At 39.0% G+C, this 23,193-nt stretch overlaps 1 protein-coding gene and 1 long non-coding RNA gene across 3 annotated transcripts in view; both read left to right on the top strand.

The window, feature by feature from the left end:
- Nucleotides 1-21,035, top strand: part of SCG3 (secretogranin III) — a 28,620-nt gene extending 7,585 nt beyond the window's left edge. The window contains exons 9-12 of one of the 2 annotated variants that reach the window (XM_064668782.1): nucleotides 10,744-10,827; nucleotides 11,416-11,544; nucleotides 13,556-13,636; nucleotides 17,788-21,035. In XM_064668782.1, coding sequence (XP_064524852.1) covers nucleotides 10,744-10,827; nucleotides 11,416-11,544; nucleotides 13,556-13,636; nucleotides 17,788-17,906 — 413 coding nt within the window. In that variant the 3' untranslated portion in view covers nucleotides 17,907-21,035. The remainder of the gene's footprint in view (nucleotides 1-10,743; nucleotides 10,828-11,415; nucleotides 11,545-13,555; nucleotides 13,637-17,787) is intronic. The other variant, XM_064668783.1, reaches the window with a different exon arrangement.
- Nucleotides 13,643-16,775, top strand: LOC135420869 (uncharacterized). Its single transcript, XR_010433757.1, has 2 exons — nucleotides 13,643-15,509; nucleotides 15,540-16,775. It is a non-coding gene; the product is annotated as an uncharacterized LOC135420869 (long non-coding RNA).
- Nucleotides 21,036-23,193: the final 2,158 nt, after the last annotated feature.

Below are 23,193 nucleotides of genomic sequence, written 5' to 3'. Positions count from 1 at the left end.
TCCTGATCTGGCTTAGTCTGAAAAGTTTTTGTTTACATCAGGGCAATTTCTCAGCTTCATAAATCAACCTGTCACAGAGATAGAACTGGCAATGATCTTTCATGGCTTCTCCAGGCTTGTCTGATCTGAGCCATTGCAGATACATGATTGATGGATGCAACTGTAACTGTACAGATTGATTATCACTTTCTTGGCTACAAAAGATCCAGTGCATCATGACTCACATTCAGTACATGATTGCACTTCCTCTCCAAAGAATTCATTGTATCTCTGACCAAGACTATCCTTTTATTTTCCATGAGAAGTCCTTGAATTTTGGAATATTTGGGCAAGTTATGCTACAGTTCAGCTCTTTATTTCTCTGTCTTCCTGTGCATATAAAGAAAGATGCACATAAAGAAATGGTGGATTTTAAGCACATTTTTTTGTGTGTCATTCTACAAATGAAGATGGTATGACTTGAGCAGATATTGCCCTCACTGATAGTGTTGTGCCAAAACTTAATAGACCACATTCATCCCTGACACAAGGCCACTCAGATAATGGAATTACACTAGGGATGCATTTTTCCTACTAAAATTCAGAGCAGTTGTTCACATTGGCTTTACTTTGAGTAAATAAATACTGTAACCCTGGAAACAAATTGCCATGATGACATAGTACAGAAGGCAGGGATTAGGTTAAGAGTTTCAGAGGTCTGATTTAGTCTGGATTTAAAGTAAGACTATCAACTGATGTATCCAGACTCTGCCTTGCAAATAAGTGATTTATGCAGAGATGGATTTTTTGCTCTATCAAAGGAACTTACTGTAGTGGAAAAAGCTTTCTCATAGTTCTCAAGTTGCTTCTGTGGTATTCTTTTTTTAGACTTGCTGTTGAGAAATTACTTTAAAGCTGACCTTCATTTATTGAACTGATATTCTCAAATACTCAAGGAGAGCATCCACAGGAGCTTGTTAGCTTCTTGCACTATCCTTGAGCATGGCAGCAATTTTATTGCCACTCTTATTCAACTAAAAGTTATATACTAAGTAATACTTGGATATGTACTGTGTATCTTGGTGCAGGTTGGGTCAGGGAATTGATGCCCAGCTGTGTTTACTTATAGCAGATAAGGGAATTAGTATGAATATGTCTCAGACAAAAGAATTATTTTAAAAAATTGGTAGCTTTTTGTTGTTCTCTCAGTCCAAAATCAGTGAGCAGATTCCATGCTAGTTGACGGAAAATGCAGATGGGTTATATCCTCTTTCCATTTTATTAAAGTAGGAAACTGCCTAAGTTAATGTTTCCCACTCTGTGTCTGAAGCCGTGCATAAGCTATGTCTGTGAATTATACATTCAAAAAAATAAATCATTTATTGAATCAAGTCACAAGCCTTTTTGCCTTTCACAGGGGTGCAGAGACAGTGAATTTGAATGCATATACCAGTAACAGCTGGCTTGGGATTTGGAAACCACAGCATTATGTCATCATTGTATCTTACTCCAGGGGAAAGTATTTTCCTGCTGCAGTGACTGATGTTATTAGGTTTAGCTTAAAGTTACAAGGGATCTAGCTGCAGTGTGGTGCAGGAAAAGTGCCGATGCACACGCATGAAAACACAAGGAATAAGTTCATTTTTTAATACGCATATTCAATATTACACAATAGATATTTAGAAGCTTTCCATATGCTAAATGTAATCTGTAACAGAACACTGGAAGCCAAAACCAACATATTCGTATATATGAAAGACAAGGAAAAATAATGCCTACATTTCCCAGTATGTTTTCAGAAAGTATAACTCTGGAAGCATTAAAGAGGAACTCTAACAAGCTGATATAAAATGTGTGTTCAGCTGAAATGTGTCAGATTTGATAATTTCCCTGCTGTGGCAAAATGCCACTATCTTCCATCACTCTTTACTTTCTTAGCTATGAATGCTGTATCTTGATGTACAGGGAGCAAATTCTGCTGTGGAGTGAAAGTCTCATGTTTCTAGCCTGCTTAAAGGCTTTCAGAAATCTTTCTAGAAAACCCATCTGCCCTTTGAAGATTGAAAGCTGCTTTAAAATCACTTTTGCAATTAAAAGAATGGACAAACATTATTGGTACAGAAAGCATAAGGTAATAAGTCATGACACAGGATCACAGTTACACAGGTGGCTCGTGAATGAGATCCAACTGTGGTATCAGTTTACCCAACTTTGGGTTTGTTGTCAGGATCCAGCAAATGCTGCCCAAACAGCTGAACTCCCCTTGCTTGTCCCAGCCTGCTGGATGCACAGACTGTGATCACTGAACAGGCTGAGTGTTGGGAAGGACTTGAGACAGTTACTGAAATGATGTGGCTGTTGGCAAGGGTGCAGTGACAGAGTGGAATGGAAGAGTTGGAATAACTCCACATAGTGACCAGCAGAAAGCAGCGAGAGGCTTTCAGATAAGTTATGACTGATTCAGCATAAAATGTTTCATTACTCATGGCATCCATATACTGTTTATGTTGCATAAATAGCTGATACTGATGCATAACTAGCTGATACTCCATGCAGAACTGAAAGGACTGTGTCCTTCACGGTGCTGAGTGCTTGAAGGGAAAAAGTGCTTTTTGAGCCAATAGCAAAACTCAGTTTGGTTTCAGCAGAGTGGAATAAGCCATGCATTGCACAGATACTTGTACTGTCTGAGTATTAGGTTGTGAATAATATCCTACCTCATTTTCCTTCTGTCTATTGTGTAATGTCATGGTGGAGATTCACTCTGATAGCTTTTCTATCAGACCCGTCTATCATAGACCAGATAAATATTAAGGAGAAGCTTCATCTACACCACACAAAGAAGAGGAATTTTTTGTGTGACAAGTGACTTTTCCTGTGTATGCCAGACTATATAGCTGGTTTTAAAATGAAAGCATATCAGTCCACTACCATCCTGGTAAAAGCTCTATTTTTAGTAATTATGTAAAGTAAACAATAGTTTTTTAATGCATTTATTTTAGTAATATTGTTGTCAGCTTAGAAACAGGAACAAATGTTTTCTGCCAGTTTGTTCAGATACATTTGAAAATCTTTTCCACTAATAAGATTTTTAGAACCATTCTAGGAAATACTTGTCATTAGAGGCTTGTGGACCATAACAAAAATAGAGTTTTCAGAGATGATGGAAAAATTCTTAAGAGGCACCAGTGTGTGTATATGAATTCTTTTTACACAGTCCATTAATTACGTTCTCCTGCTGTGCTCTGCTTACAAGAGTAGATTAGTAGCAAATTTACCCACTGCCAACACAACCAAATGAAAGTTGTGTTATCCAATGAACTATTACCCTGGAAATGCAAATTAGTTACATGCACATTGTAATCTTGTGTGGAGTTCTCATTTATTGACTAATACCTGTAGCACAAACTTTTGCCATTGGTACTTCTCTCTCTCACAGATACCATAGAAATCTTTGCCATGATACTGCATAAAATGTGTAATTTATCACATCTTATGATTGAGTTTGGTCATTTTGTTTTCAGTTTCTAAATCAGGGCTTCTGTATCTTCCACAACTGGAGAAAAGAAAGGGACAAAGGGCTGGGAAGAAAATTAAGTTTAAGAACTCTGTAGCCTTGTTCTCTCTTGAAGGGGATCACACTTTTCACCTCCTTGCAGTAAAGCATTTAGATTCCTAGAGCCACAGTGTACCACACACAGCCCACAGCAGACTGGCTGGGGAGCAAATCCCCCTTTATTTAGGAGGGAAACAGAGAAATGGTTCCAGCTGATCAGTGTGCAGTGTTTGAGTTACAACTGCCTTCCTCCATAGACCAAACCAAAGCCACCTCTCACACCTCCTCCCTTTGGCTCTGACTCACTGTCAGAATCCACACTGTCCCCCGTGACTGAGTAGGAGATTGTGTTGGTTAGAAATGAGCATGAACAGATGTCTCTGTTTACCTTTTCCACCCCCACATCATTTGTTCTTCGTGGACAACAGGGAAGAAGAGCAAACTGCAGGGGACACAAGGAATAGGGAGATGGATGGGTCATTGGTGAACTCTGGCCGAGGTATATGAACACTCATTACTTTGGTCCTTTTCTAAAGAACTGTTGGGATATTGTTTTGCTATAATACTCTCTTTTAGGCAGACTGAGGCTGCATGAAAAAAGTCAGGTGAAACAGAAGAGGCAGAAAGTCTCCTATGTGGATTTTTAATACGTCCCTGCCTCTCCATGCTAAGGAATATGAAATAGCTGTTCTTCCTCTTGCATTTGTGCTGTGGTGTCTTCCACAGCTCCACTTGTGGTGAAGGCAAAGCTCTGCAATTTCCTCATTACAGGTCAGTGCATAGTAGACACAATCTGGCCTTTTCTTGGGAGAGAAGAACTCATTTGAATAGTGTGATAATGCCTGAAGTTCTCATCAGCACAGATGCTGCAGGCCAAAGGTCTGATCCTGCTATTTGTTTAGTCAGCCAAGAACAGGCAGAGAGCCAGGAGTGTGAGGCAAAGAGCAGATCACAGCCCAGACTGGCATCATCTTTCCCATCCTCACTGTGACCATAAGCTGCTGCTCCCTGATACAGACTGGGATTTCAAAGGGCTGAGGGAAGGTGAGGCTAAAGCAGTGCCAGAGGCTACAAGTGGCATATGAACAGTGTCATGTGGACTTTTTGTTCTCCCCTTCATTTTGACCTGGGCGATGAAGGGCACTGACAGTACTTCATACAGGGAACCTTTCATGCATAACACCTTCTTTTTCTTTTTTAAAATTATTTTTTTTTCAGAGGGCTCTTTCTTGCTACTGTAGGTTTTCTCCATAAGCATTAAAATATTTAACAAAATTTTCCCTATCTGAATTTCCCTTTGGTGATTTTCCTTGCCCAGTATTTATCATATGACTGATGCATACAGCTGCCAGTGGGAGTTATTTAATTTCAGGCAGCTCTCTTTTCTGTGCTATTTATTTTGTATCTGATGAACTAAGGTCACACAGATGCCAGTATACTGTACTATATCTGAAAAGCACAAATCAGGGGCACCTCAGATGATGAGAGTGAGCTGAATACTGAGGAGCAGCAGTGATAATAGAAAGTATTTGTGAATAGTTAAACTCAAGATGAATTTGCATGGAGGTAAGATAAAAGGATATGGGGACAGAGAGTGTGCAAAGATAGGCAAGACTTTAATCTAGGAATTATGTTGGCTGCACACCCCACTGCAGCTTGAGCTTTTCTTTAGTAGCCTCATCCATTTCTGTCCCATGCTACTTTTGCATTTGCACAAACATGTGAATGTGGGGGTTTTCCCCCACTACTTAGATCTTATTTCCTATTTTCCCCCATTCAGACTCTCACTGCATAGAAAAACAAATGGGTAGCTATGGCAGCTGATCTCACAAGTCCTAAGAAGCAGGACACTACACACTGCAGTAAATTGGGCATCACCTGAGGGTGACAGTATGTGTGAGAGCATAGTTTTCTCAGTATCCATAGGCTCTAAATCTTCTCAGATATGATTTGGGAGAGATCCAGTAGTTTTAGTATCACTAATTGTTTTTCCCACCACATTACATGACTATCAAATCATGTGTTCAAGAACCCAAAAAAATATTTTACAGTTCATTCCTTTGCTTATCACTGTCTACCTTTTAAATTTGCAGATATTTCTTGCAAACAAATTGCCTCTTCTTCCATTTCCCTTCACTGCCTCCTTTATGCTTTCCAGACTGGATACTTAGTAAGAAATCTCCATCTTCTCATAGTGTCTATTTTGACAGGTGCATTCCTTAGTTCCTGAAAATCTAGCTTTTGCATCCTACCAGGTGGTTTATGTTTCTAAAGGAGGGCAATGCTTTTATTTTTTTGCACTGTATTTAATAGCTGCATAAAATCCCCCACTTTCTGAATTCAGTATCTCTCTGTTGACAGCTGAGCACTGAGCCCATAAGTTCTGATTTGAGATGATTATGTGGGTGCAGGGTAAAGAGGGTGTCACTGAACTTTCAAAACTGAGCTACATCCCACTCCTGCAGGAGAGGCGGCTCTGTGCTGCTTCAGTCCCAAACCATCATGTTCTAAAGGGCATGCTATCAAAACATGTAAAATGTGTGCACAGGCCGTGTAGCAGCTTCAGGATGGGAAAGGATTAGGAAAGAACAGCACCACACAGCTCTAGCAGACCTGGAATAATGCAAAGGAAACGCCTGGAGAATACTGAAAGGATAACTCTGAGAAATAGTCCATGAGATAGGGAATTTAATAAGGATAATAAAGGAGACTTGGTCAGAGCTTTCTTTACCTCAAAACACATCTATTTAATTATGTTTTGCTTTTGGAGTTGCTTTTAACCTGATTGCTAAGTGATACTGCTGCTGTTTTAATTTCAAGTCACTCTGACCATCTTGCCTGTAATCCATTTACAAGGAATGCCGTGACCTGGAGTTTGTCACCTGACATGTCATTCCTCATGGCAGCATTAGATTTCAGACACACCATCTCAACAAATCAGTCAAACAGGAAGATTCAGAAGGGAAATGCCATATCTTGACATGTAAGCCAGTGAGTTAGAGAGGAGCAGGAGGTTTGCAAGGCTCAGACCCATCTCTATTTCCACAATGGAGGGATTTCTCCTGTTCATCACAGTTTAGCAGTTGATGTGACATATGCATGATATGGATATGAGCTGACTAAAAGTCTAACTCTGCTTTTGGCTACACTGTTGAAAATCCAGTGGATATTGACAGTTCTTGGACCTGCTATCATGTAAAGTAAAAGGCAGATTTGTCCAAAGAACTAATCAGTTATGCTCTTCCCACAGAATAGTCACAAGCAAATGCTGTGTTGTCCTGACATTTTTCACAGATGGAAAAAGGCCTTGCAAACTCTTCAGGATCATCTACTGCAGGAGACAGAAGACCCCTGGGAGAACTGTGCTTTTTTAATGCCTGCAATATGTGCATCTCACACAGGCAGTCGTCAGCACAAAGCTTTGCAGCTGAAGCAGTTGTAGTGTATGAACTCATTAAGTAAACTAATTTTTTCGCTATCATTAAGATTGATCTCAGGTACCTTGATGATCCCTTTTCTGCTTTAATAAACAGTCTTTTTATGCTGTATGGAAACAGAACAGCAAAGCAGGCCTTTCTGCGGAAGTTGAATGACATAAAATCTCAGCTTCAGTCAATTTGATGAGGATAGAATGTGAAACTGCCTCCCGGGTACAAGACAATTATGCAGAAGAAAAAAACCTTTGCAGGAAAATTTACAAGAGTCTGAAAAACACCATGAATCTATCAACAGAGAAGGGTCCATTTCAGGCTTCCATTACCAATTCCATTAAATATTCAAATGGTTGTGTTAGTTTCTGCCCCTCTAATAAGAACAAACGAATTTAAATTGTAATACTTTTTCATGTAGTATCTTTTCCCATGGCTTTAGAGGGTATTGCCACAGTGCATTCTTCCAGAGATAAACATTCTGCTTTTATGCAGTTCAGATTTTTGGATATCCCTCTTGAAGGACTTCAGAGTTTCAAAAGTGCTGGGAATTTGCATTTTCAGATGCAATTAAGAGGATCTATCAGTGTGTAGAAACTGGGCCTAGAATGCCTGAGAATGCCTACTCAAAATAGGAGCCCTCCTGCAGCATGAGTGCTTTAGTGAGTCATCCCAGATCAAAGAGCGAGTTAGAAAGTGAGGCAAGGCAGAAAGCAGATCTCCTGACTCCGGGTGTCTGGTTCCAGTGATGAGATTATCCTGCTCCGGGAAAGCGGCCGCCAGAGTAGTGACCTATTTACCAACGTAGGTCACTTCCATTAGCTCAGTGGTTATTGTTCTGTTGTTTTAATTAGTGCCATTTCAAATAAGTGGCCATCTCTGTGGAAAGGTCAGTACCTTTCTAAACCCTTCCTCTGTACCAATGACATTGCTAGGGAAACAACACTGGAGAAGTAATCAATTCTTGTTAGACCTCCGAACACGCCATGCAGTTGCTAAGCTGCTGGCCAGGCACATCTCAGTTGAGGAGATGACTCACTCCATCAGTGGATCTCAGAGCAAACATTGTTCAGCCCTGGCCTAGCCACACATGACAAGTACAAACATGTTTTGAAACAATACCAGCTGTTAAAGCATTAATTCTGAAGCGGGGGGGGGGGAAAGGGCAATAAATCCTGTTCAGGAAGAACTGGGACTCTGTGGTAATATCCTCTCTAGGAAATTTATGTAGGTACACCAAACAATCCCCACAAACATGGAGAGGCCCACAGAATTAACTCCTCTCTATCACAGAGGAAATATGTCTGCTTATAAATCTTCAGATCCATGTTGATGTGCCACCCAGCCAGCAAGGCAGCTTCACCATTTCTCCTGTAAAGTGTAGTCCTTGTTTAAAGGCCTGTCATGTCAATTTGTCCATATTTTTACTGACACAAAGAAAGCTTTGAAAATGGAACACAGTTGATACCATGTTCAGTCTGGCTTTAGTGGCAAAGCTCAGATCATTAGTGGTCAATGGTGCCTTATTACACTTCATGTCTGCACGTGGCTGGAAAGGAATACTGTACTGACAAAGGAGTCAGAGTGAACTCAAATAAAATTGTGAGCTGGATCAAAAGGCTCAGAGAAACTGTAGAACTCCTGATGTGATTTATAGAAGTGACTAAATAATGGAGAAGTATAAATCCTGTAGCACATGCTGTATGTGGATATGTGCACAACTTTTAAACAATTTATCAAAATAAGAAAAAAATTGGAAATATCAGTATGCAGACATTGAAATCTTAAGTTGTCAAAGCAGGTTATAAATCTATTTTGTGGTGAAGTCTTTCTGTTTTCTGCTAATAGAAACTGACTGCAGCAGTGCCTAAATGCAGACACTAAAGAAAGAACATGAAAGGCACTTATGAATCAATGTACTTATGTATGTGTGACATTTTAAACTTTTAAATACTCCTATTTCTTTTAAAACACTATATTTAGACTTAAAATTAGGCCTAATTTAATAGATTTTGCTGGATTAAACTCTAAAATCAGTGACATTTTTGCATTTGCATGAATTAGTGAAGGAGAATAATCTATTCACTTGAGTTTACAAAGGGTTTTTAAGTTCTTGACTGTATAATCTTATCCTGAAAACTGTGCCTCTTACAACAGAGAAATCCTTATATTCCTGTTGAAATACTGGTATGGTACTGATTCAGGATAAAAAAATAGGATCTTAAGCTCAGCTGAAAGGAATGTTTATGGTCCTTTCCATAAGCTTTGGATCAAGTGATTAGTGAGGCATCAATACCACCACTATAATTCTAGCTTGTTTTTTTCTTCATCAGTATGTCTGATCCAGCTTGTGACACAGCCCAGACCTGTTTTGTTTAGGACATATGGCAAGGTCAGGAATGGCATTAAAAGGATACATACCAAAACGAAAAGAGTTGTCACAAAAACACCACCATGTGATGTAGAATTGAGAGGGTGCAATCAGGCAAGGTGCCAGCAAATACTGCTTTCATTTTAATTTTATGTAAATAACATAGTATAGAGGACTCAGGCAGACAGGATTATGTGATTTCTCATCAGATGGCAGGCACAATTGCTTCTGCTGATCTGCCATGAAGAGAAATATGTTTGCTAAAAAACTAGTTTTTAGGTATCAGTGCTGTGTATCTTTCTGAAGAAAAAGGATCCTCCCAACTGATGGATAAAATGTTGGCATTACACAGAGAATATGATCTAAAATTTTTACTAGCCCTATTATGTCTGTTCTGTCACAGTTCCCACATCTCATACTGAATATTTTAGCTGTTCATATAAAAGGAATTTTGATATTTCAAAACCAAGTCTCTCAAAAATACCCACCAACTAGCTGATATGCATCAAATTTTGAATCCATGTTTAACTGAAGCTTTAAAAAGCTGATAAAGGGAAGGAAAATTCTACACCATGTCCATAATATGACTGAGGAAATACGGCAGATACTATGATGATCTGTATTTTGAATATCTACTGTGGTATCAAAAGGACTTTTTTCCCACATAAGCATACAATATTTATGTCTGAAACATCCATCTTTATGAAGAGATGCTTTTACTTTCAAATTAGATGAGTTCAGCCCCGAAATTTTCATAGAAATACATTTTCTAGTCTTCTAGAGCTGTATACATGGCTACAACTGTCCAGTGGGCTTTCAGGTAAATGCTTGACTTCAGCAACTTTGGAAACTATTTGTTTTAATCACTTCAATTTACATATTTATATCATCTAAGTATGATTTTAAACATTTTATTAGACTTCTTTTCCAATGAAACCACATAAAATCTAGACATATAAGCAGTTCGGGATAGAGTTTTTCCAGCAGGATGAAGCACATATTTCATAGTCTTGTATTCTTTGTGAAGTTAATTAAAGCCTTTCATTGCTTTCATCAGAATAAATTGCTACAGATAGTTATCTGTAGTTTGTGACTTACGTGACTGGAATACAGAATATATATGCATACTTTTACTGTCTTTATGTATATTGCTCTATTTGGTGCACCTATTGTCATGCTTCAGTTATTATTTTTTTTAAATAAGATTGATCAATATTCCATATAGCTATTTGTTTGTTCTTTTACTATTGGCTCTGCATTAATCCTTCAGAGGCAAGGGTGAAGGCTGTTCTTTTAGGTTTCTGCTTACCACTGCTTACCACTCAGACTGGGGAGCATATAGTATAGATTCTGCATCTTATCCACTGAAGAATAACTGGCGTTTGGTTTTGTTTTGCCTTGCTTTCCAGAAAACTTAGATACAATGATAGCTGAGCAGACGAAGAAGAAGCTTGAGAACCCTTCCACTAAAACCAGAACAAAACTAACAGCAGGTACCTATTCTACAATTTTCTCTCCTGGAATAACACATTTTTTTAATCTATTCAGTTGAAAGTATGCTAATTGCTGTAGCATCCAGACTACTGGTTAAAGCTACAATCCCTCAAGGACCTATAGCCAAGCTTGGTTTACTAAACACACAACAAGAGAGAAATTTTCACTTAATTGTCCAGACTTTGAGAAGTATACTCACTGTCTTTTTCTTCAGTGGAGTCCATACATTACACATATACAAAAGCTTTTCATAAGAATGAAAAAACATTATTTGTCAACTTTGGATCTAGTGAATGTAAATTCCATATAATCTTTCTCTACACAAAGAAATGTGCCTTTATGAACTATGTATCATTGCATCATAGTTACCTGTGTTCAGCTACTGTTTGTAAGAGCAGAAGCAGACATTCCAATTTCCAGAGGTCTGGAGCAGAGATGACCTTTAGAAACCACTTTGAGACAGACTCCAGTGAGGCTCTTCCTCAATCATCAGTCAAAATGTTTTACTTGCCAAAAATTGTTGGTGTGATTGAGAAATGCTTTTGGTATATTTAATGCAAAATTGTTTGCTCTTGTCATTTCTTTAGACAAGAGTAGTGAAGAAGCAGACAGTACAAAGGAAGAAGCAGCTAAAATGGAAAAGGAATACGAAGTTTCAAAGGATTCTACAAAAAATGAAGGACAAAATGCAGCAGGAAATAGTGAAGAGTCTGGAGGTACAAAATAGCCATTGCTTTTCCTACTGTGTCTGCTCCAAGTGATTGGAGTCTTTTCCTGTCTTTGGTATTGTTTTTCCTTTGTGTTAGCATAAATACCTTCAGCTTAGAGTCGCTGGGAGTCAGCACACAACAGCTTGATTTGGAAGTGTACTTATTTGCCCAGTTTTAAACATATGACACTATATCCCTTGCTGGGCAAGACCATAATTCATAGCCCCTTGTGAGAACAATATGAAATACAGATTGACACAGTAGTGCAGAGAGATTTTTGCTTCTTTGCATCTGTGCTTTTCAGTGAAATCAGATGATCAGAATATTCAATAATCTGAGTGGGCCCAATGATTTCTATAGTTTGTGTTAGAACAAGCTGGTACTGGAAAGTTCTGCAGTGACAGAATTTGCATTGCTCACTGCCAGAGGTTAAGGGTTATCAGCAATTAACTTGTTTTACATAACTTTGATACCTGTTACAGTAAGTTAGTGTCTCCCTAAGCAAACATAGGACAGTAGTACTGTTACTATGCCAGTTGCCTCAGCATGACACATAATGCCACGTGCTATATTAGACTGTGCTAAAGTCACTTGGGTGCAAATCAGCTACTGTATCTCAAAACAAATCTGCAGAGGACATTGTGCCTCCTTATTGTGCTGAACTTTTGAAGGAGAATGTTTGTTAGTGTGGAAACTTTTCAGTGAGTTCTTATTGCTAAGGATCCAGCAGAAGCATCTATGTTTTGTAGTCAGTTGGCTAAACAAAATTGCTTATTATCTATTTTGCACCAATGCTGTTTAATGCTTTTTGGAATGCCTGTGTGTCCACTGCAGCCTGCTCAGCCATGAATGGCAGAAATGAAGGCTGCAGTGGATTGTGGAGCATTGGCACCTGGGTCAGTCCTGTGGGCAGTGCAGCCACTCACAGATGGAAGGTGGCATTTTTTCCAGCAGGTCATTTTTTTGAGCATAGAAGAGGAAAATTTCTCAAGATGGTTGTTTGATTTCACAGGAAAAAAAAGTTGTCTCAATACCTGTGGGAAGTGATAAATAACACATTTTGCTTGTCTGTGAAGATTTGTCTTTCCAATTTGGTTCAGGTTATTTTCCTTTACCTTCAGCCCAAAAGCTTTTTAGAAATGTTAATTGGATAAGTATTTAGTTCTTTGTATCATAATGCAATGCCCTTTGCTCTTTCACAGAGTAACTTACTATAAAGTTACTGCACTCCCAGCTCAAAAAGTATGATATATCTAATACTGTATCCATTTAGTAATAGAAGCAGACATGCATAGTTGGCACTAGTAATCTTCTACATGCTAATCACACTAGGTTTTTATTCCTGATAAATGTAAGAACATTACATCAATAAAGCTCCAGTCAAGTTAAGAATTCAAAATCCATTAGCTGGAATATTTCCTTAGGGGCCTTATTAGGTAATCCTTGAACTAATTCTGTACTGTGTGCTTTCTGGTCCAAAAATAGCCATCACTTTAAAATTTCAGCTATAACAAGGAGTTATCATGGTAATGTTAATACATTCCTTTTCTCAGTAAATGTAGTAGCTACATTTCCACTTGTCTTTCAAAATTTTGAAATTTGTTTGCCATGTGCTGTTAGCACTACTGTATGGAAGAGTTTTGATACTCAAAGCTCTCAGTTTTAATTAATTCCTTGCTATCTCAACAGCTTCATCTTTGCTGAACAATAATGATGATCAAAAAGCTACAGGCTGCCTTTAATCCACACAGGCAGTTTGTGTGGATACCACCAAAAGCTATGTATAAAGATCAAAAAAAGCCACAATCCTAAATTTGTGTATGACTAATCTTGCACAGACAAAACCTTCTAGCTGTCTGTGGGAATTTTGCCTGACTAAGTTTGACAGGACTCAGCTTTTAAACAGAAACTAAGAATAGTTTTAATCTGCCTTTGCTGTGACCACCTTCGTCCAGTTAAGCAAGCTGCATCAATCATTGATGTAAGTGCCTGAATTCTCTCTCATCCTTTTCTCCAGGGAAATCTGAGGCATATTTGGAAGCAATCAGGAAGAACATAGAATGGCTGAAGAAACACAATAAACAAGGTAACAAGGAAGGTATGCAGTGAAAGGCCTTGACATTGGGGTGGGCACCATATACATTACAAAGCATGTCATTTATATTGTGGTGTATGACTTAGCATTATGTTATAAGTTAAAAAATAGTGATGTGACACTGCACTTGTCTGTGGTGATAGTTAGTGTGTTAAAGTTAAATAAATGTCAAAGTTAAATCAATGAATGAAAATAGTAGACTAAGGCAGATTAATTTAAGCTGGCTTGAATGGCTGCTGGCCACAAAACACAGAGACCTGGTGGTCTGCCAGTGTGGCAGGTTTGTCTAGTGCTTCATTTCCTATTTCAACATGCCTTTTAATTATGATTTTATAAGTGATAGGAATGTATTTTAAACGTCTGGATGTGTCTAGAAGAGCTCAGTGCATCTGGCTAACATGCCTTCATAAACAGCAATGTACTTTGTTTCATAACCAAGAATAGTTAAGATACAAATTTATGTCACAATGTAATACGTTGGATTACAGCCCGAGTCAACTTGAATGACTTGTAGCTCACACGCAAAGCTGTGCAGAAGGGAGCAGAGATTGAAGCAGCTGCACGGGGTGTGCTCACCAGCTGTCCCCCCGTTTGGCTCCTCCCCGGAGGCAGGGCTGTGTGAGCACTGGGGGCAGGAGAGAACAGAACAGCAGCAGGATTTCTCGCTTATTTTTCACAGATCTTTATTTATCCATACCAGTTCTTCCCTCAAGATCTTACATAAAACCAGCCTCCTATCCCTTTTCTCTGCCATGGCTGTGTGTTCTGCCATCAGCCTCTCTGGAAGTGAAGGCTCCTAGCCAAGGGACCCATCCCTGGGCTATGGCTGGCGCCTGGTGAGAAGGATCCTTCTTTGCACCAGCCGAGCAGAGGGTGATCTGAGATGAGATTAGCCCTGGGTAATCTGTGTGTTGAAGTGTATATGAATTACATTTCAGACATGGGTGCATGCCTACAGCCCAACACAGGCATTTTCCTATACAGAAACTGTAATAGGAAGGACTTGTAAAAAAAATTTCCATCTCTAAGATCATTTCCTCACAATGGCAGTGATGGCAATTAGCAGCAGGCACACATATTTGCTCAAGAGTTTGCCTGACAATTCTAATAAATGGTTCTGTTTAGCAGTGTATTCATTATGGTAATTAGATCTCAGTCATGTGTGATTATATCCCAATACCACACATACTGACTGGGCAGCCCCTCGCTCCCCGTCATAGTAACCTTACCTCTGCACTGCTGCAGTCTGAAAATGGCTGTGACTGCAGATCAATAGCATTTTATCTGCTTGTGACTGCATTAAGATATACATTTCTGTTTAGATGGATTTTCATTTGCACTAAAATATCTTTATTGTCCCCTGGCAATGGAAATTAGTCTTAAAGTGAGTGTAAATTATGACAAAATTAGAATACTCTTCTGATACATCATCTTTATTGTGCCTTTCCATACTTTTTATTTTTGTAAAATGCTACTTCAGGTCCCCTGGGTTGATGTTAAAAGAAGTGCAGTCAGGGTAAGCTTATCTAACTGTGAATGCATTGCAGTGTGTTTCTTTGATACAAGATGAGGTGGTATTGGTGTGCTCATCAATCATTTCTCCACTTCCAGCTACCACCTGGGAGCTGGCAGAAAAGTAATTCTCAAAGTAATTCGTGTATTAAAATGGCCAGTCTTTCCCACCCCCACTCATGGATTGGTTTACTCACTGAATATACTTGAAGAGGTTTAGATTTTCTTCAGGCAAATGTTTGTAGATCCTTATCTTCGTATGAATTTCAGTAGAAATTATTATTTGTTCAATGACTAATAAACCTGGAAATGTTAATTTACATTTCCCCAGTTTAAAAATATCAATTTCCTATTAAGGAGGCTGGTAAACTTGAGGGGCTGGGATGATCTAAAGAGAAACATCAAAAGCCTGGATTTTGGGCTGATGGCCTTTTGTGTCCAAAGTTTGGTTTGCATATTTTCAATCTATAGGCTCTGTGGGCCTGTCCTTTGTATCTCCCAGACCTGGCTTGATGATTGAAATGCTTTTCAAGAGGAGCTCCTCTCCAGTGTAAACCAGCTTCCCACAGTAGCTGCTGGGTGTTCTATTGCAGTTGGTCTCCAAAGCACAGAAATGAGGCATTTAACTAATACATGTGGATTTTTTACCAAATACTCGGCAGTTTATAGTTTCATAACACTGACAGTAGCCATTTAGGAATGAAAGTAAATTCTGTAATCAATTGCAATGGCAAATGGCTTGATTTGAATATGCAAATAAGACCTCACTTCATTTACTGTAGCTGTTTCACAGCTCAATGAAATCCTGCAGCTGTTGCGGTGAATATAACCCAAAGCTGATTTTTCTAATTACAATAGGTTGTAAATAAGTATTAGAAATTAGAGGTTATAAATTTCTAGGAAAAAAAAATCAAATTAGATTGCAATGAGATATATAACAAATTAGCCAGAACTGGATAATATTGTGGTGGTTGTAATCCCATACAGAATGTTTAGTAATTAAACATTCACATTTCCATATAATGATTTGGAGTTATAAATAGTATTCTAGAAGTAAAATAAGCTCAGGGATTTTAATGTGAATAATGTGGATATCATATTAATTTAGTGTTTGTTCTTCCATTCATTTCCATTCCTTGATATCTTTCACCGGGGACCCTCATTCTGTCAACATGAATGAAATCTCAGAACCTCATTATGAAATTGCTGGGTACTATTTGTCCCTATTACTCACACAGGCTGGAGAGACAAGCAGGTTACATTCTCTTAAGTAATGACAGTAGCAGACCAGACAAGAAATCTTAGCCTCAGTACAGTGAATGGCAAAATTCCTGTTAACTCAGACATGGAAAGACACCTCTGCAGGAGTGGGGAGTTTTGAATATCCATTTTCTGTATTACTCATTTGAAATTGCCTTATACTGTTGTAAAAATGATTGCAGGCATCAATTTGCTTCATAATGTCCTTCTATTTGTACCCAATTTTGGTCACTGACCCCTAAAAAGACAGGAAGTCATTATTGTCTATTTTGTTAAGAAGGTACAGTTGGAAAGAAGGTCCTTCCACGTATTGCTGTATGATGTTATACTTTGGACTACATTACAAAATCACTATGAATGCATTCTGAAAGCTCTATCTGTGAATAAGTAATTTATACTCAAAATATCAGAATGTATCTGCTCTCGTGAAAGATACTCATTCATTTAACTTAGTATGAACCCTTAAGACATTGAAGTTCTTCGGGTTCTAACAAATTAACTTCTGATTCTATCAAATTAACTTTTGATTCTAACAAATTAAGCTTTACATTTTATGCAGCAAATTAGGTAGCTAACTGAAACTTTATTGTGTTTATATGTGAATATACTGAATCTGTTGCCAGAGTTACAACTACACAATAGGTTACCCAATTATTTTATTTGAAAGGTTGCTTTGCAGTAGAATTCTTTTCGTGGAAAATAGTGATGTTTTCCAGCATGGGAAAAGTCTATTTAACACATATGGTGTGAGTCTGGCTGTATAGTTGCACTCATCCACTGGAAAAGCAGGAAGGATCTTTCAGTACTCTATTGCAGAGTCTGTTTGTCAGTCAAAAACTGACACTAACACTGTCACAAAGACTGCTCACTGCAGTATTTTTCAAGTCAGAATATTATGTTCTCTATCAAGGTAAATAATTGTATCGAGCTATTTTCAGGAAGTTGGTTTCTTGAATTTTCACTACAGTGTTTGTAGTAAGTGGGAATTTTACTAGGATTTCAATAAGAAATAGTCCATTTAATATTTTCTTTTGATTCTGTGACAGCTGCGAAAATAATAGGGTTCTAACAACAGGTTTTGTTCTGCAGACTAGAACATCAAATCTCTGGACCAGAAAATATTCTTACTTTAGCATTTGACAGCAATCAATCAAGAGCAAGAGATGATTATTCCTCTTGAACACTAAAAGCACTATGATGTGTAAAAACACTTTGTGCAGGTGTTTTGGGTTTATTTATTGTTTTCACAAGCTGCACTTAGAGTGAATTTTCTTCATGTTTGATCAAGTGCATTTGTTGGATAAACTTTGCAATGACATTTCTGTTAGGTGAAGCAATATAATGGCAATGACTCACTGTGCAAATGAATTCTTATTTTTCAGACTATGATCTTTCAAAGCTGAGGGAATTCATTGATCAGCAAGCTGATGCTTATGTGGACAAGGGCATCCTGGACAAGGAGGAGGCTGATGTAATTAAACGCATCTATGGCAGCCTGTAAAAGTCAGTGGCTGCCAGACATGTAGAAGACTAGTCTAGTTTCCCCCACTCCTGTCTCAGTGACTTATGATCTGTTAATTTGAGGATATCATTAGAAATGCTCTGTTTACATTGTACTGACAACTTTCTAGACAGCAATGAAGAGCTGTAGTGCTCCATTCACCCTCTGCATCCTGTATTTTCCTACATTCACTAATCAACCCTAAACACCAAATTCTGACAGTGAATTTCTATTGGATAGGGTCAATATTTCTGTAATGTTCTCTTTGATTTATTGTGTTTGGTTTACTTTTGTAGATCAACCAATTGTTTCTGATGGAAAGTTCTTTTAATGCTACATCTTTTTGCTCACACTCAACAAGCTTTCTATAGATGCAACTATGTAAAGGGCATTATTAGAAAATAGTTCATAGTTCTCTAAATAAAATATTTGAAAATTATTTACCTATTAAAGTTTTCATTAATCTTAATATTATTTTATATTCAGAAATTTTGTGTTTAAATCTTAATATCTTTTATTTGATCCTTTTTTATTTCTTTATGTAGTATCCTGTAATTTGGACTGTAGTGTCCTTAGCTAACTGATAAATCTTTGACATTACCATTGCCTTTCATATTACAGAGCTGTATTCTCTTCTTCAGCATGTATGAACATTCTCTTTGGTGCACCATTTGATGATTGTGCATGCATAATTAGTTGAATTCCTGATGTGAGTATCCTGATAGCAAGTGTAAATAGCTGTTACTTTCTCTAAAGAAAAAAAAAAAAAAGGAAAGCAATTCAAGTTATTTTGCATGGAAAGGGAAGTTTGCAACTAGAGATGTTTTTAGGAACATGGGCCTTGCTTTTCAGAAAGACTTAAAGAATCCATCATATCTCAGTGTCTCTGAATATCAAGGCTGTGGTCTCTTTACTGACCTCTGCTCTGTGTTGAGCAGTATCATCTTGTAAATTTTCTTTTTTTTTTTTTTTCCTTATATAGATGTTGTCATTAGCCAAGAATTTGGTACTTCCCAATGAAAAAGGAAAACAAAAAATGGGGTCTTTTGTCTTTAAGTGAATGGATAATTTTATAAATGAAGAACTCATAAAACAAGATCAAAGGTAAGGAAGTTTTTAGAAAGGGAGATTTTAAACTGAGTTGCAGAAGATGTAAGTCCTGAGACTTATCACCTGCAGCAGTTATTTGTGTAGATGAACTCCAGGAAAACCCTGTTCTCTTTACTTACGGATTCTTCATTGATAATTGAGGTTATCCCTCTCTGATTTTTTAAAAAACACCTTATGATATCTCTGAGATTGATACAGTTAAAAAATGTCAGCTGATGCAGAGGTTGGAATCTGCCTGCAGTGAAGGGAGATACTGACTTACAGCACTGCCTGCACAGCACAAAGTTCTCTAAATGTTAAAACACTTCCTTGGGTCATTTCCCTTCTCATTTTCTTAGCATAGCTGGAGATTAGGGAGGAAGAGATTTGAGCAATGAAGTAAACTCTGGAATCTCTGAAAAACATAAATGATCAACGGATTATTGATAAATTATCAACTGATAACCAGTATTAAGTGAATGTGATGGTAGTGAGGTATAACAGCACAACTCTTCGCAAACTGATGACACATAAGCCAGTGAATGGTTTGTGGCAGACAGAGCACGTCACTGCCTGCTCACACACATCCTGATATGAATCACTGAACTGCAGTATCAGTCACTAATGGGGATTTATTTTTTAAGGCAAAATCTGTATCCAAAAACATAGTCAATATAAGCTTCCTCTTTAAAAAATAGTCCTTTAGGAACTCTAGAGAAAATAATTAGGGAAAAGAATTCCTGTTATTTCGAATCAGTCTATTTGTTCTCATCCAAACCCTCTAATTTGTTTATTGTTATTTGCTAATGTTCCCAAAGATCCAAATTTCTTGTCCCTGTGGATCTCAATTGTGTTCTGCAACAGCTTGTGACTTATTTTCCTGTGTGACTATCACACAGGAAAAGCAGACTGATTCACAAATATGGATTTTTGAAAGAAATCAGGAGAATGGTAACTAACTGTAGACCTTTAAAGCAGTGATCAAGGATCTGCATGTGAAAAAACAAAAAAGGACAAACTTTTCTTCCCCAATGGTTACTTTAAAAAAGACCCCAAATTTTCTTCTCCTGTCAATATAATGAGTAGTATAATAATATTTTCAATTTTCATTGTAAGTTAGTTTCTTACTTTGGTCTCTCATGAGTCTGGTACTAATGGGAAGATGTCATCAGCTAGTGACCTGTGATTATGAACAGTATGTGTCCACAAAAAGGATCGTGCCATATTTGTTAATCTCTCAGTTTTGCAAATTCTATAACTTCAACAAAGTATCAATGACATAATTTAGAGAAAAAAAAAGTCCCAACAATGGGTATGACCTGATTGTATTTCAGAGTATGCATGTTCTTGGACTGTTCTTACACTGCTGCTGTGCATCACTTGGGGTACACACTTAGATAATTGGACCAACCTGACGAGTAGCTGAGAACAGGGAAGCCTCTGATGGATAAACCAGCAATCCCAGCTATGCTTCCTCAAATTAGATTCACTTCCCAGCCTGCCCAAGCCCACTAAACTTGTTATTTGAATGCTTCACATACTGGTTTCATTGCTGGTACATTGGATGAACATCTATCAGTACATCACACCTTTCAGAACTAGACAGTGAAAACCCAGCCAGCCTGATGAATCACCCTGCGTTTTTAAGGGGCTGTGACTTGTGCTAAATAAAATCAAACCAAGTGACGCAGGTTTCAACCTGCACTACAGATCAGTCCTTGTTTTTCTGGGAACACTTCGAGCACATTAGGACTGGACATCCCCTGCTGATGTGTTTAGTCCATAATTAGTAAATCTAATTATTGCATTCTTCCTGGTGAGAAAGGTATCTTCAACACCTGCATGTCTGTGGTTCTAAACTGACAAAAATCGGTTTCTGTGTGTTGTTTATATCTCTGCTGGATCCTTCAGAAATCCTTCACTCCTAAATTATCACTGAAAATGTAACAAGTACAATATATATGGTATTCACCTTTTGAGCTTTTCTAATAGACTATTGTTTCTGATACTGTACTTTATTAAACACTTTACTACAAGCTACATTAGTGTGCTGGTTTTGGCTGGGATAGAGTTTATTTTCTCCATAGTAGCCAACATATGTTTTGAATTTGTGCTGGAAACACGAATGTGTTGATAACACAGAGATGTTTTAGTTTCTGCTGAGCAGAGCTCACACTGAGCCAAGGCCTTTTGTGCTCCTCACCCCACCCCACCAGCAAGGAGGCTGGGGGTGCACAAAAAGCTGGGACACAGCTGGCACAGCTGACCCCAGGGATATCCCAGACCATGTGGCACCATGCTCAGTGTATAAAGCTGGAGAAGAAGGAGGAAGGGGGCGGGACATTGAGAGTGATGATGTTTGTCTTCCCAAATAACCGTTACTTGGGATGGGGCCCTGCTTTCCTGGGGATGGCTGAACACCTGCCTGCCCATGGGAAGTGGTGAATGAATCCCTTGTTTTCCTTTGCTTGTGTGCACAGCTTTTGCATTACCTCTTAAACTGGCTTTATCTCAACATGTGAGTTTTCTCACTTTCACCCTCCTACTCGTCTCCCCCATCCCAGTGCAGGGGAGTGAGTGAGTGCCTGCGTGGGGCCGAGTTGCCAGCTGGGGTTAAACCACAACAAGCTGTACAAGGTTGCTGTTGTGCTAAGGAGAATGCATCTTTTCTATCCACTGCCCAGCTTTTTTTAAGCTATCCTGCACCATGGAGCAATAGGAGTTCATCTCAGTGCAGGAAGGGGTGGGACACTGCAGGGATGCCCTTCTGAGAATGCTGGGTGCAACTACAGAACCTGGTGGCTGAGTTAGCTGGATTTACAGGGGTTTAGTAGCCTCCAGCCACGTTACAATTGGGTCCCAAGTGTAAACTTTTTATGAGGTATGTCCCACATATTTCATTTGAAAAGATCCTAGTCCAAGCGTGCCCAGGTTTTGACTTTTCAAGCTTTGATTGAAGAAATATGTAAAAACAGAACTTCAAACATGCAGGTTCCTCATCACAAAATAGCTGCAAAACATAGAATTTTATCTGCACTAAGTGCTTCACTTTTGCCTGAAATTGCCCTGTTCCAGCCATAAACCACACCTTGCAGGATTGGTAGAAATATAGAAACAAAGAATGAAGCTACAAGTGTACCAGGCATAAAAGCAGAGTGGGAAGCAAAATATACATGGTAACAAATACAAATACATAAAAAATACAGACAAATATGTCACTTTGTTAAATAATAACATGAAAATGTGGATTAAGATATTAAAACATTAGTTATTTCAGAGTCTTAACTCTTTTTAAGAGTAGTAAAGCTCCACGTTGAATCACTCTGAGTGTATTGCAGACGATTTCCAGGCAGTTTCCTCTTGCCTGCCCAGCTCTCCCCGGGCCCAGCCGCCGGCAGCCATGATGAGTCGCCAGTGAAGGAAAGCAATTCCTAAAAATATTTTACCTCTACTTAAAAAATGGGCAGTTGGTCTCTATATTTGCCTTAGGGGTAATGACACACCACATCTATCTACCTGAAAACCTGTACTCTTTGCCCACACTGCGAGGGGCTGCCAGGACACAGAATCTGTGCAATTGGTGCTCAAGGAAAAGCTGGAGTGCCCTCAGGTGAGGAGACCCAGCCACCTGTGGGCTCATCAGGGCTCAGCTGTACCAAAGGCTCATCAGAGCTCCTACCCTGCCCACAAAGAGCAGACAGGCCCAGGGCAGAGGAGAGTGGCTGCTGTGGGGCCTGGTAAACAGGACTGGAAGAGCCAAAGATGGAGTGGAAGTAAAAGCTGGGGCTTCTCTGCCCAGCCCTGAGCACTTGGGGCACATGAAGGACATCTATGGGCAGGCGAGGAGTGGAGACCAGCGCTGGGGCAGCAGCAAGGTAGGGCTCTTACAGGTGTGCTTTGTGGTGGGCAGTGACAGCCCTGAAACCCTCCCTGCAGGAGGATGGCGTGTGGCACAGGTGGGTTGGGTGTCTCTACTGGTTTTGCACTGAATGCTGTGTTGTGTGCTGGTATGGAGGGGTTTCCAGGGAGCAGAGGTGCTGTGGGTTATCAGGGCACTGCTGGGCTGAAATCTGCCATGTGGTTGCTGTGTCTGAGGGGTCGGGTGTGTGCTCAAGGGGCTCTGGTGTGTTCAGGCTGGCAGAGCTGCTTCCTCCCTTCCTTCCCTTCTGTATGGCTTTCTCAGTCAGGGAAAATAGGT

Source organism: Pseudopipra pipra, chromosome 12 (genome assembly GCF_036250125.1).
Source record: "Pseudopipra pipra isolate bDixPip1 chromosome 12, bDixPip1.hap1, whole genome shotgun sequence".
NCBI classification, from domain to species: Eukaryota; Metazoa; Chordata; class Aves; order Passeriformes; family Pipridae; genus Pseudopipra; species Pseudopipra pipra.
The sequence above is the reverse complement of the archived record's forward strand: the minus strand, read 5'-3'. Positions and strand labels throughout refer to the sequence as shown.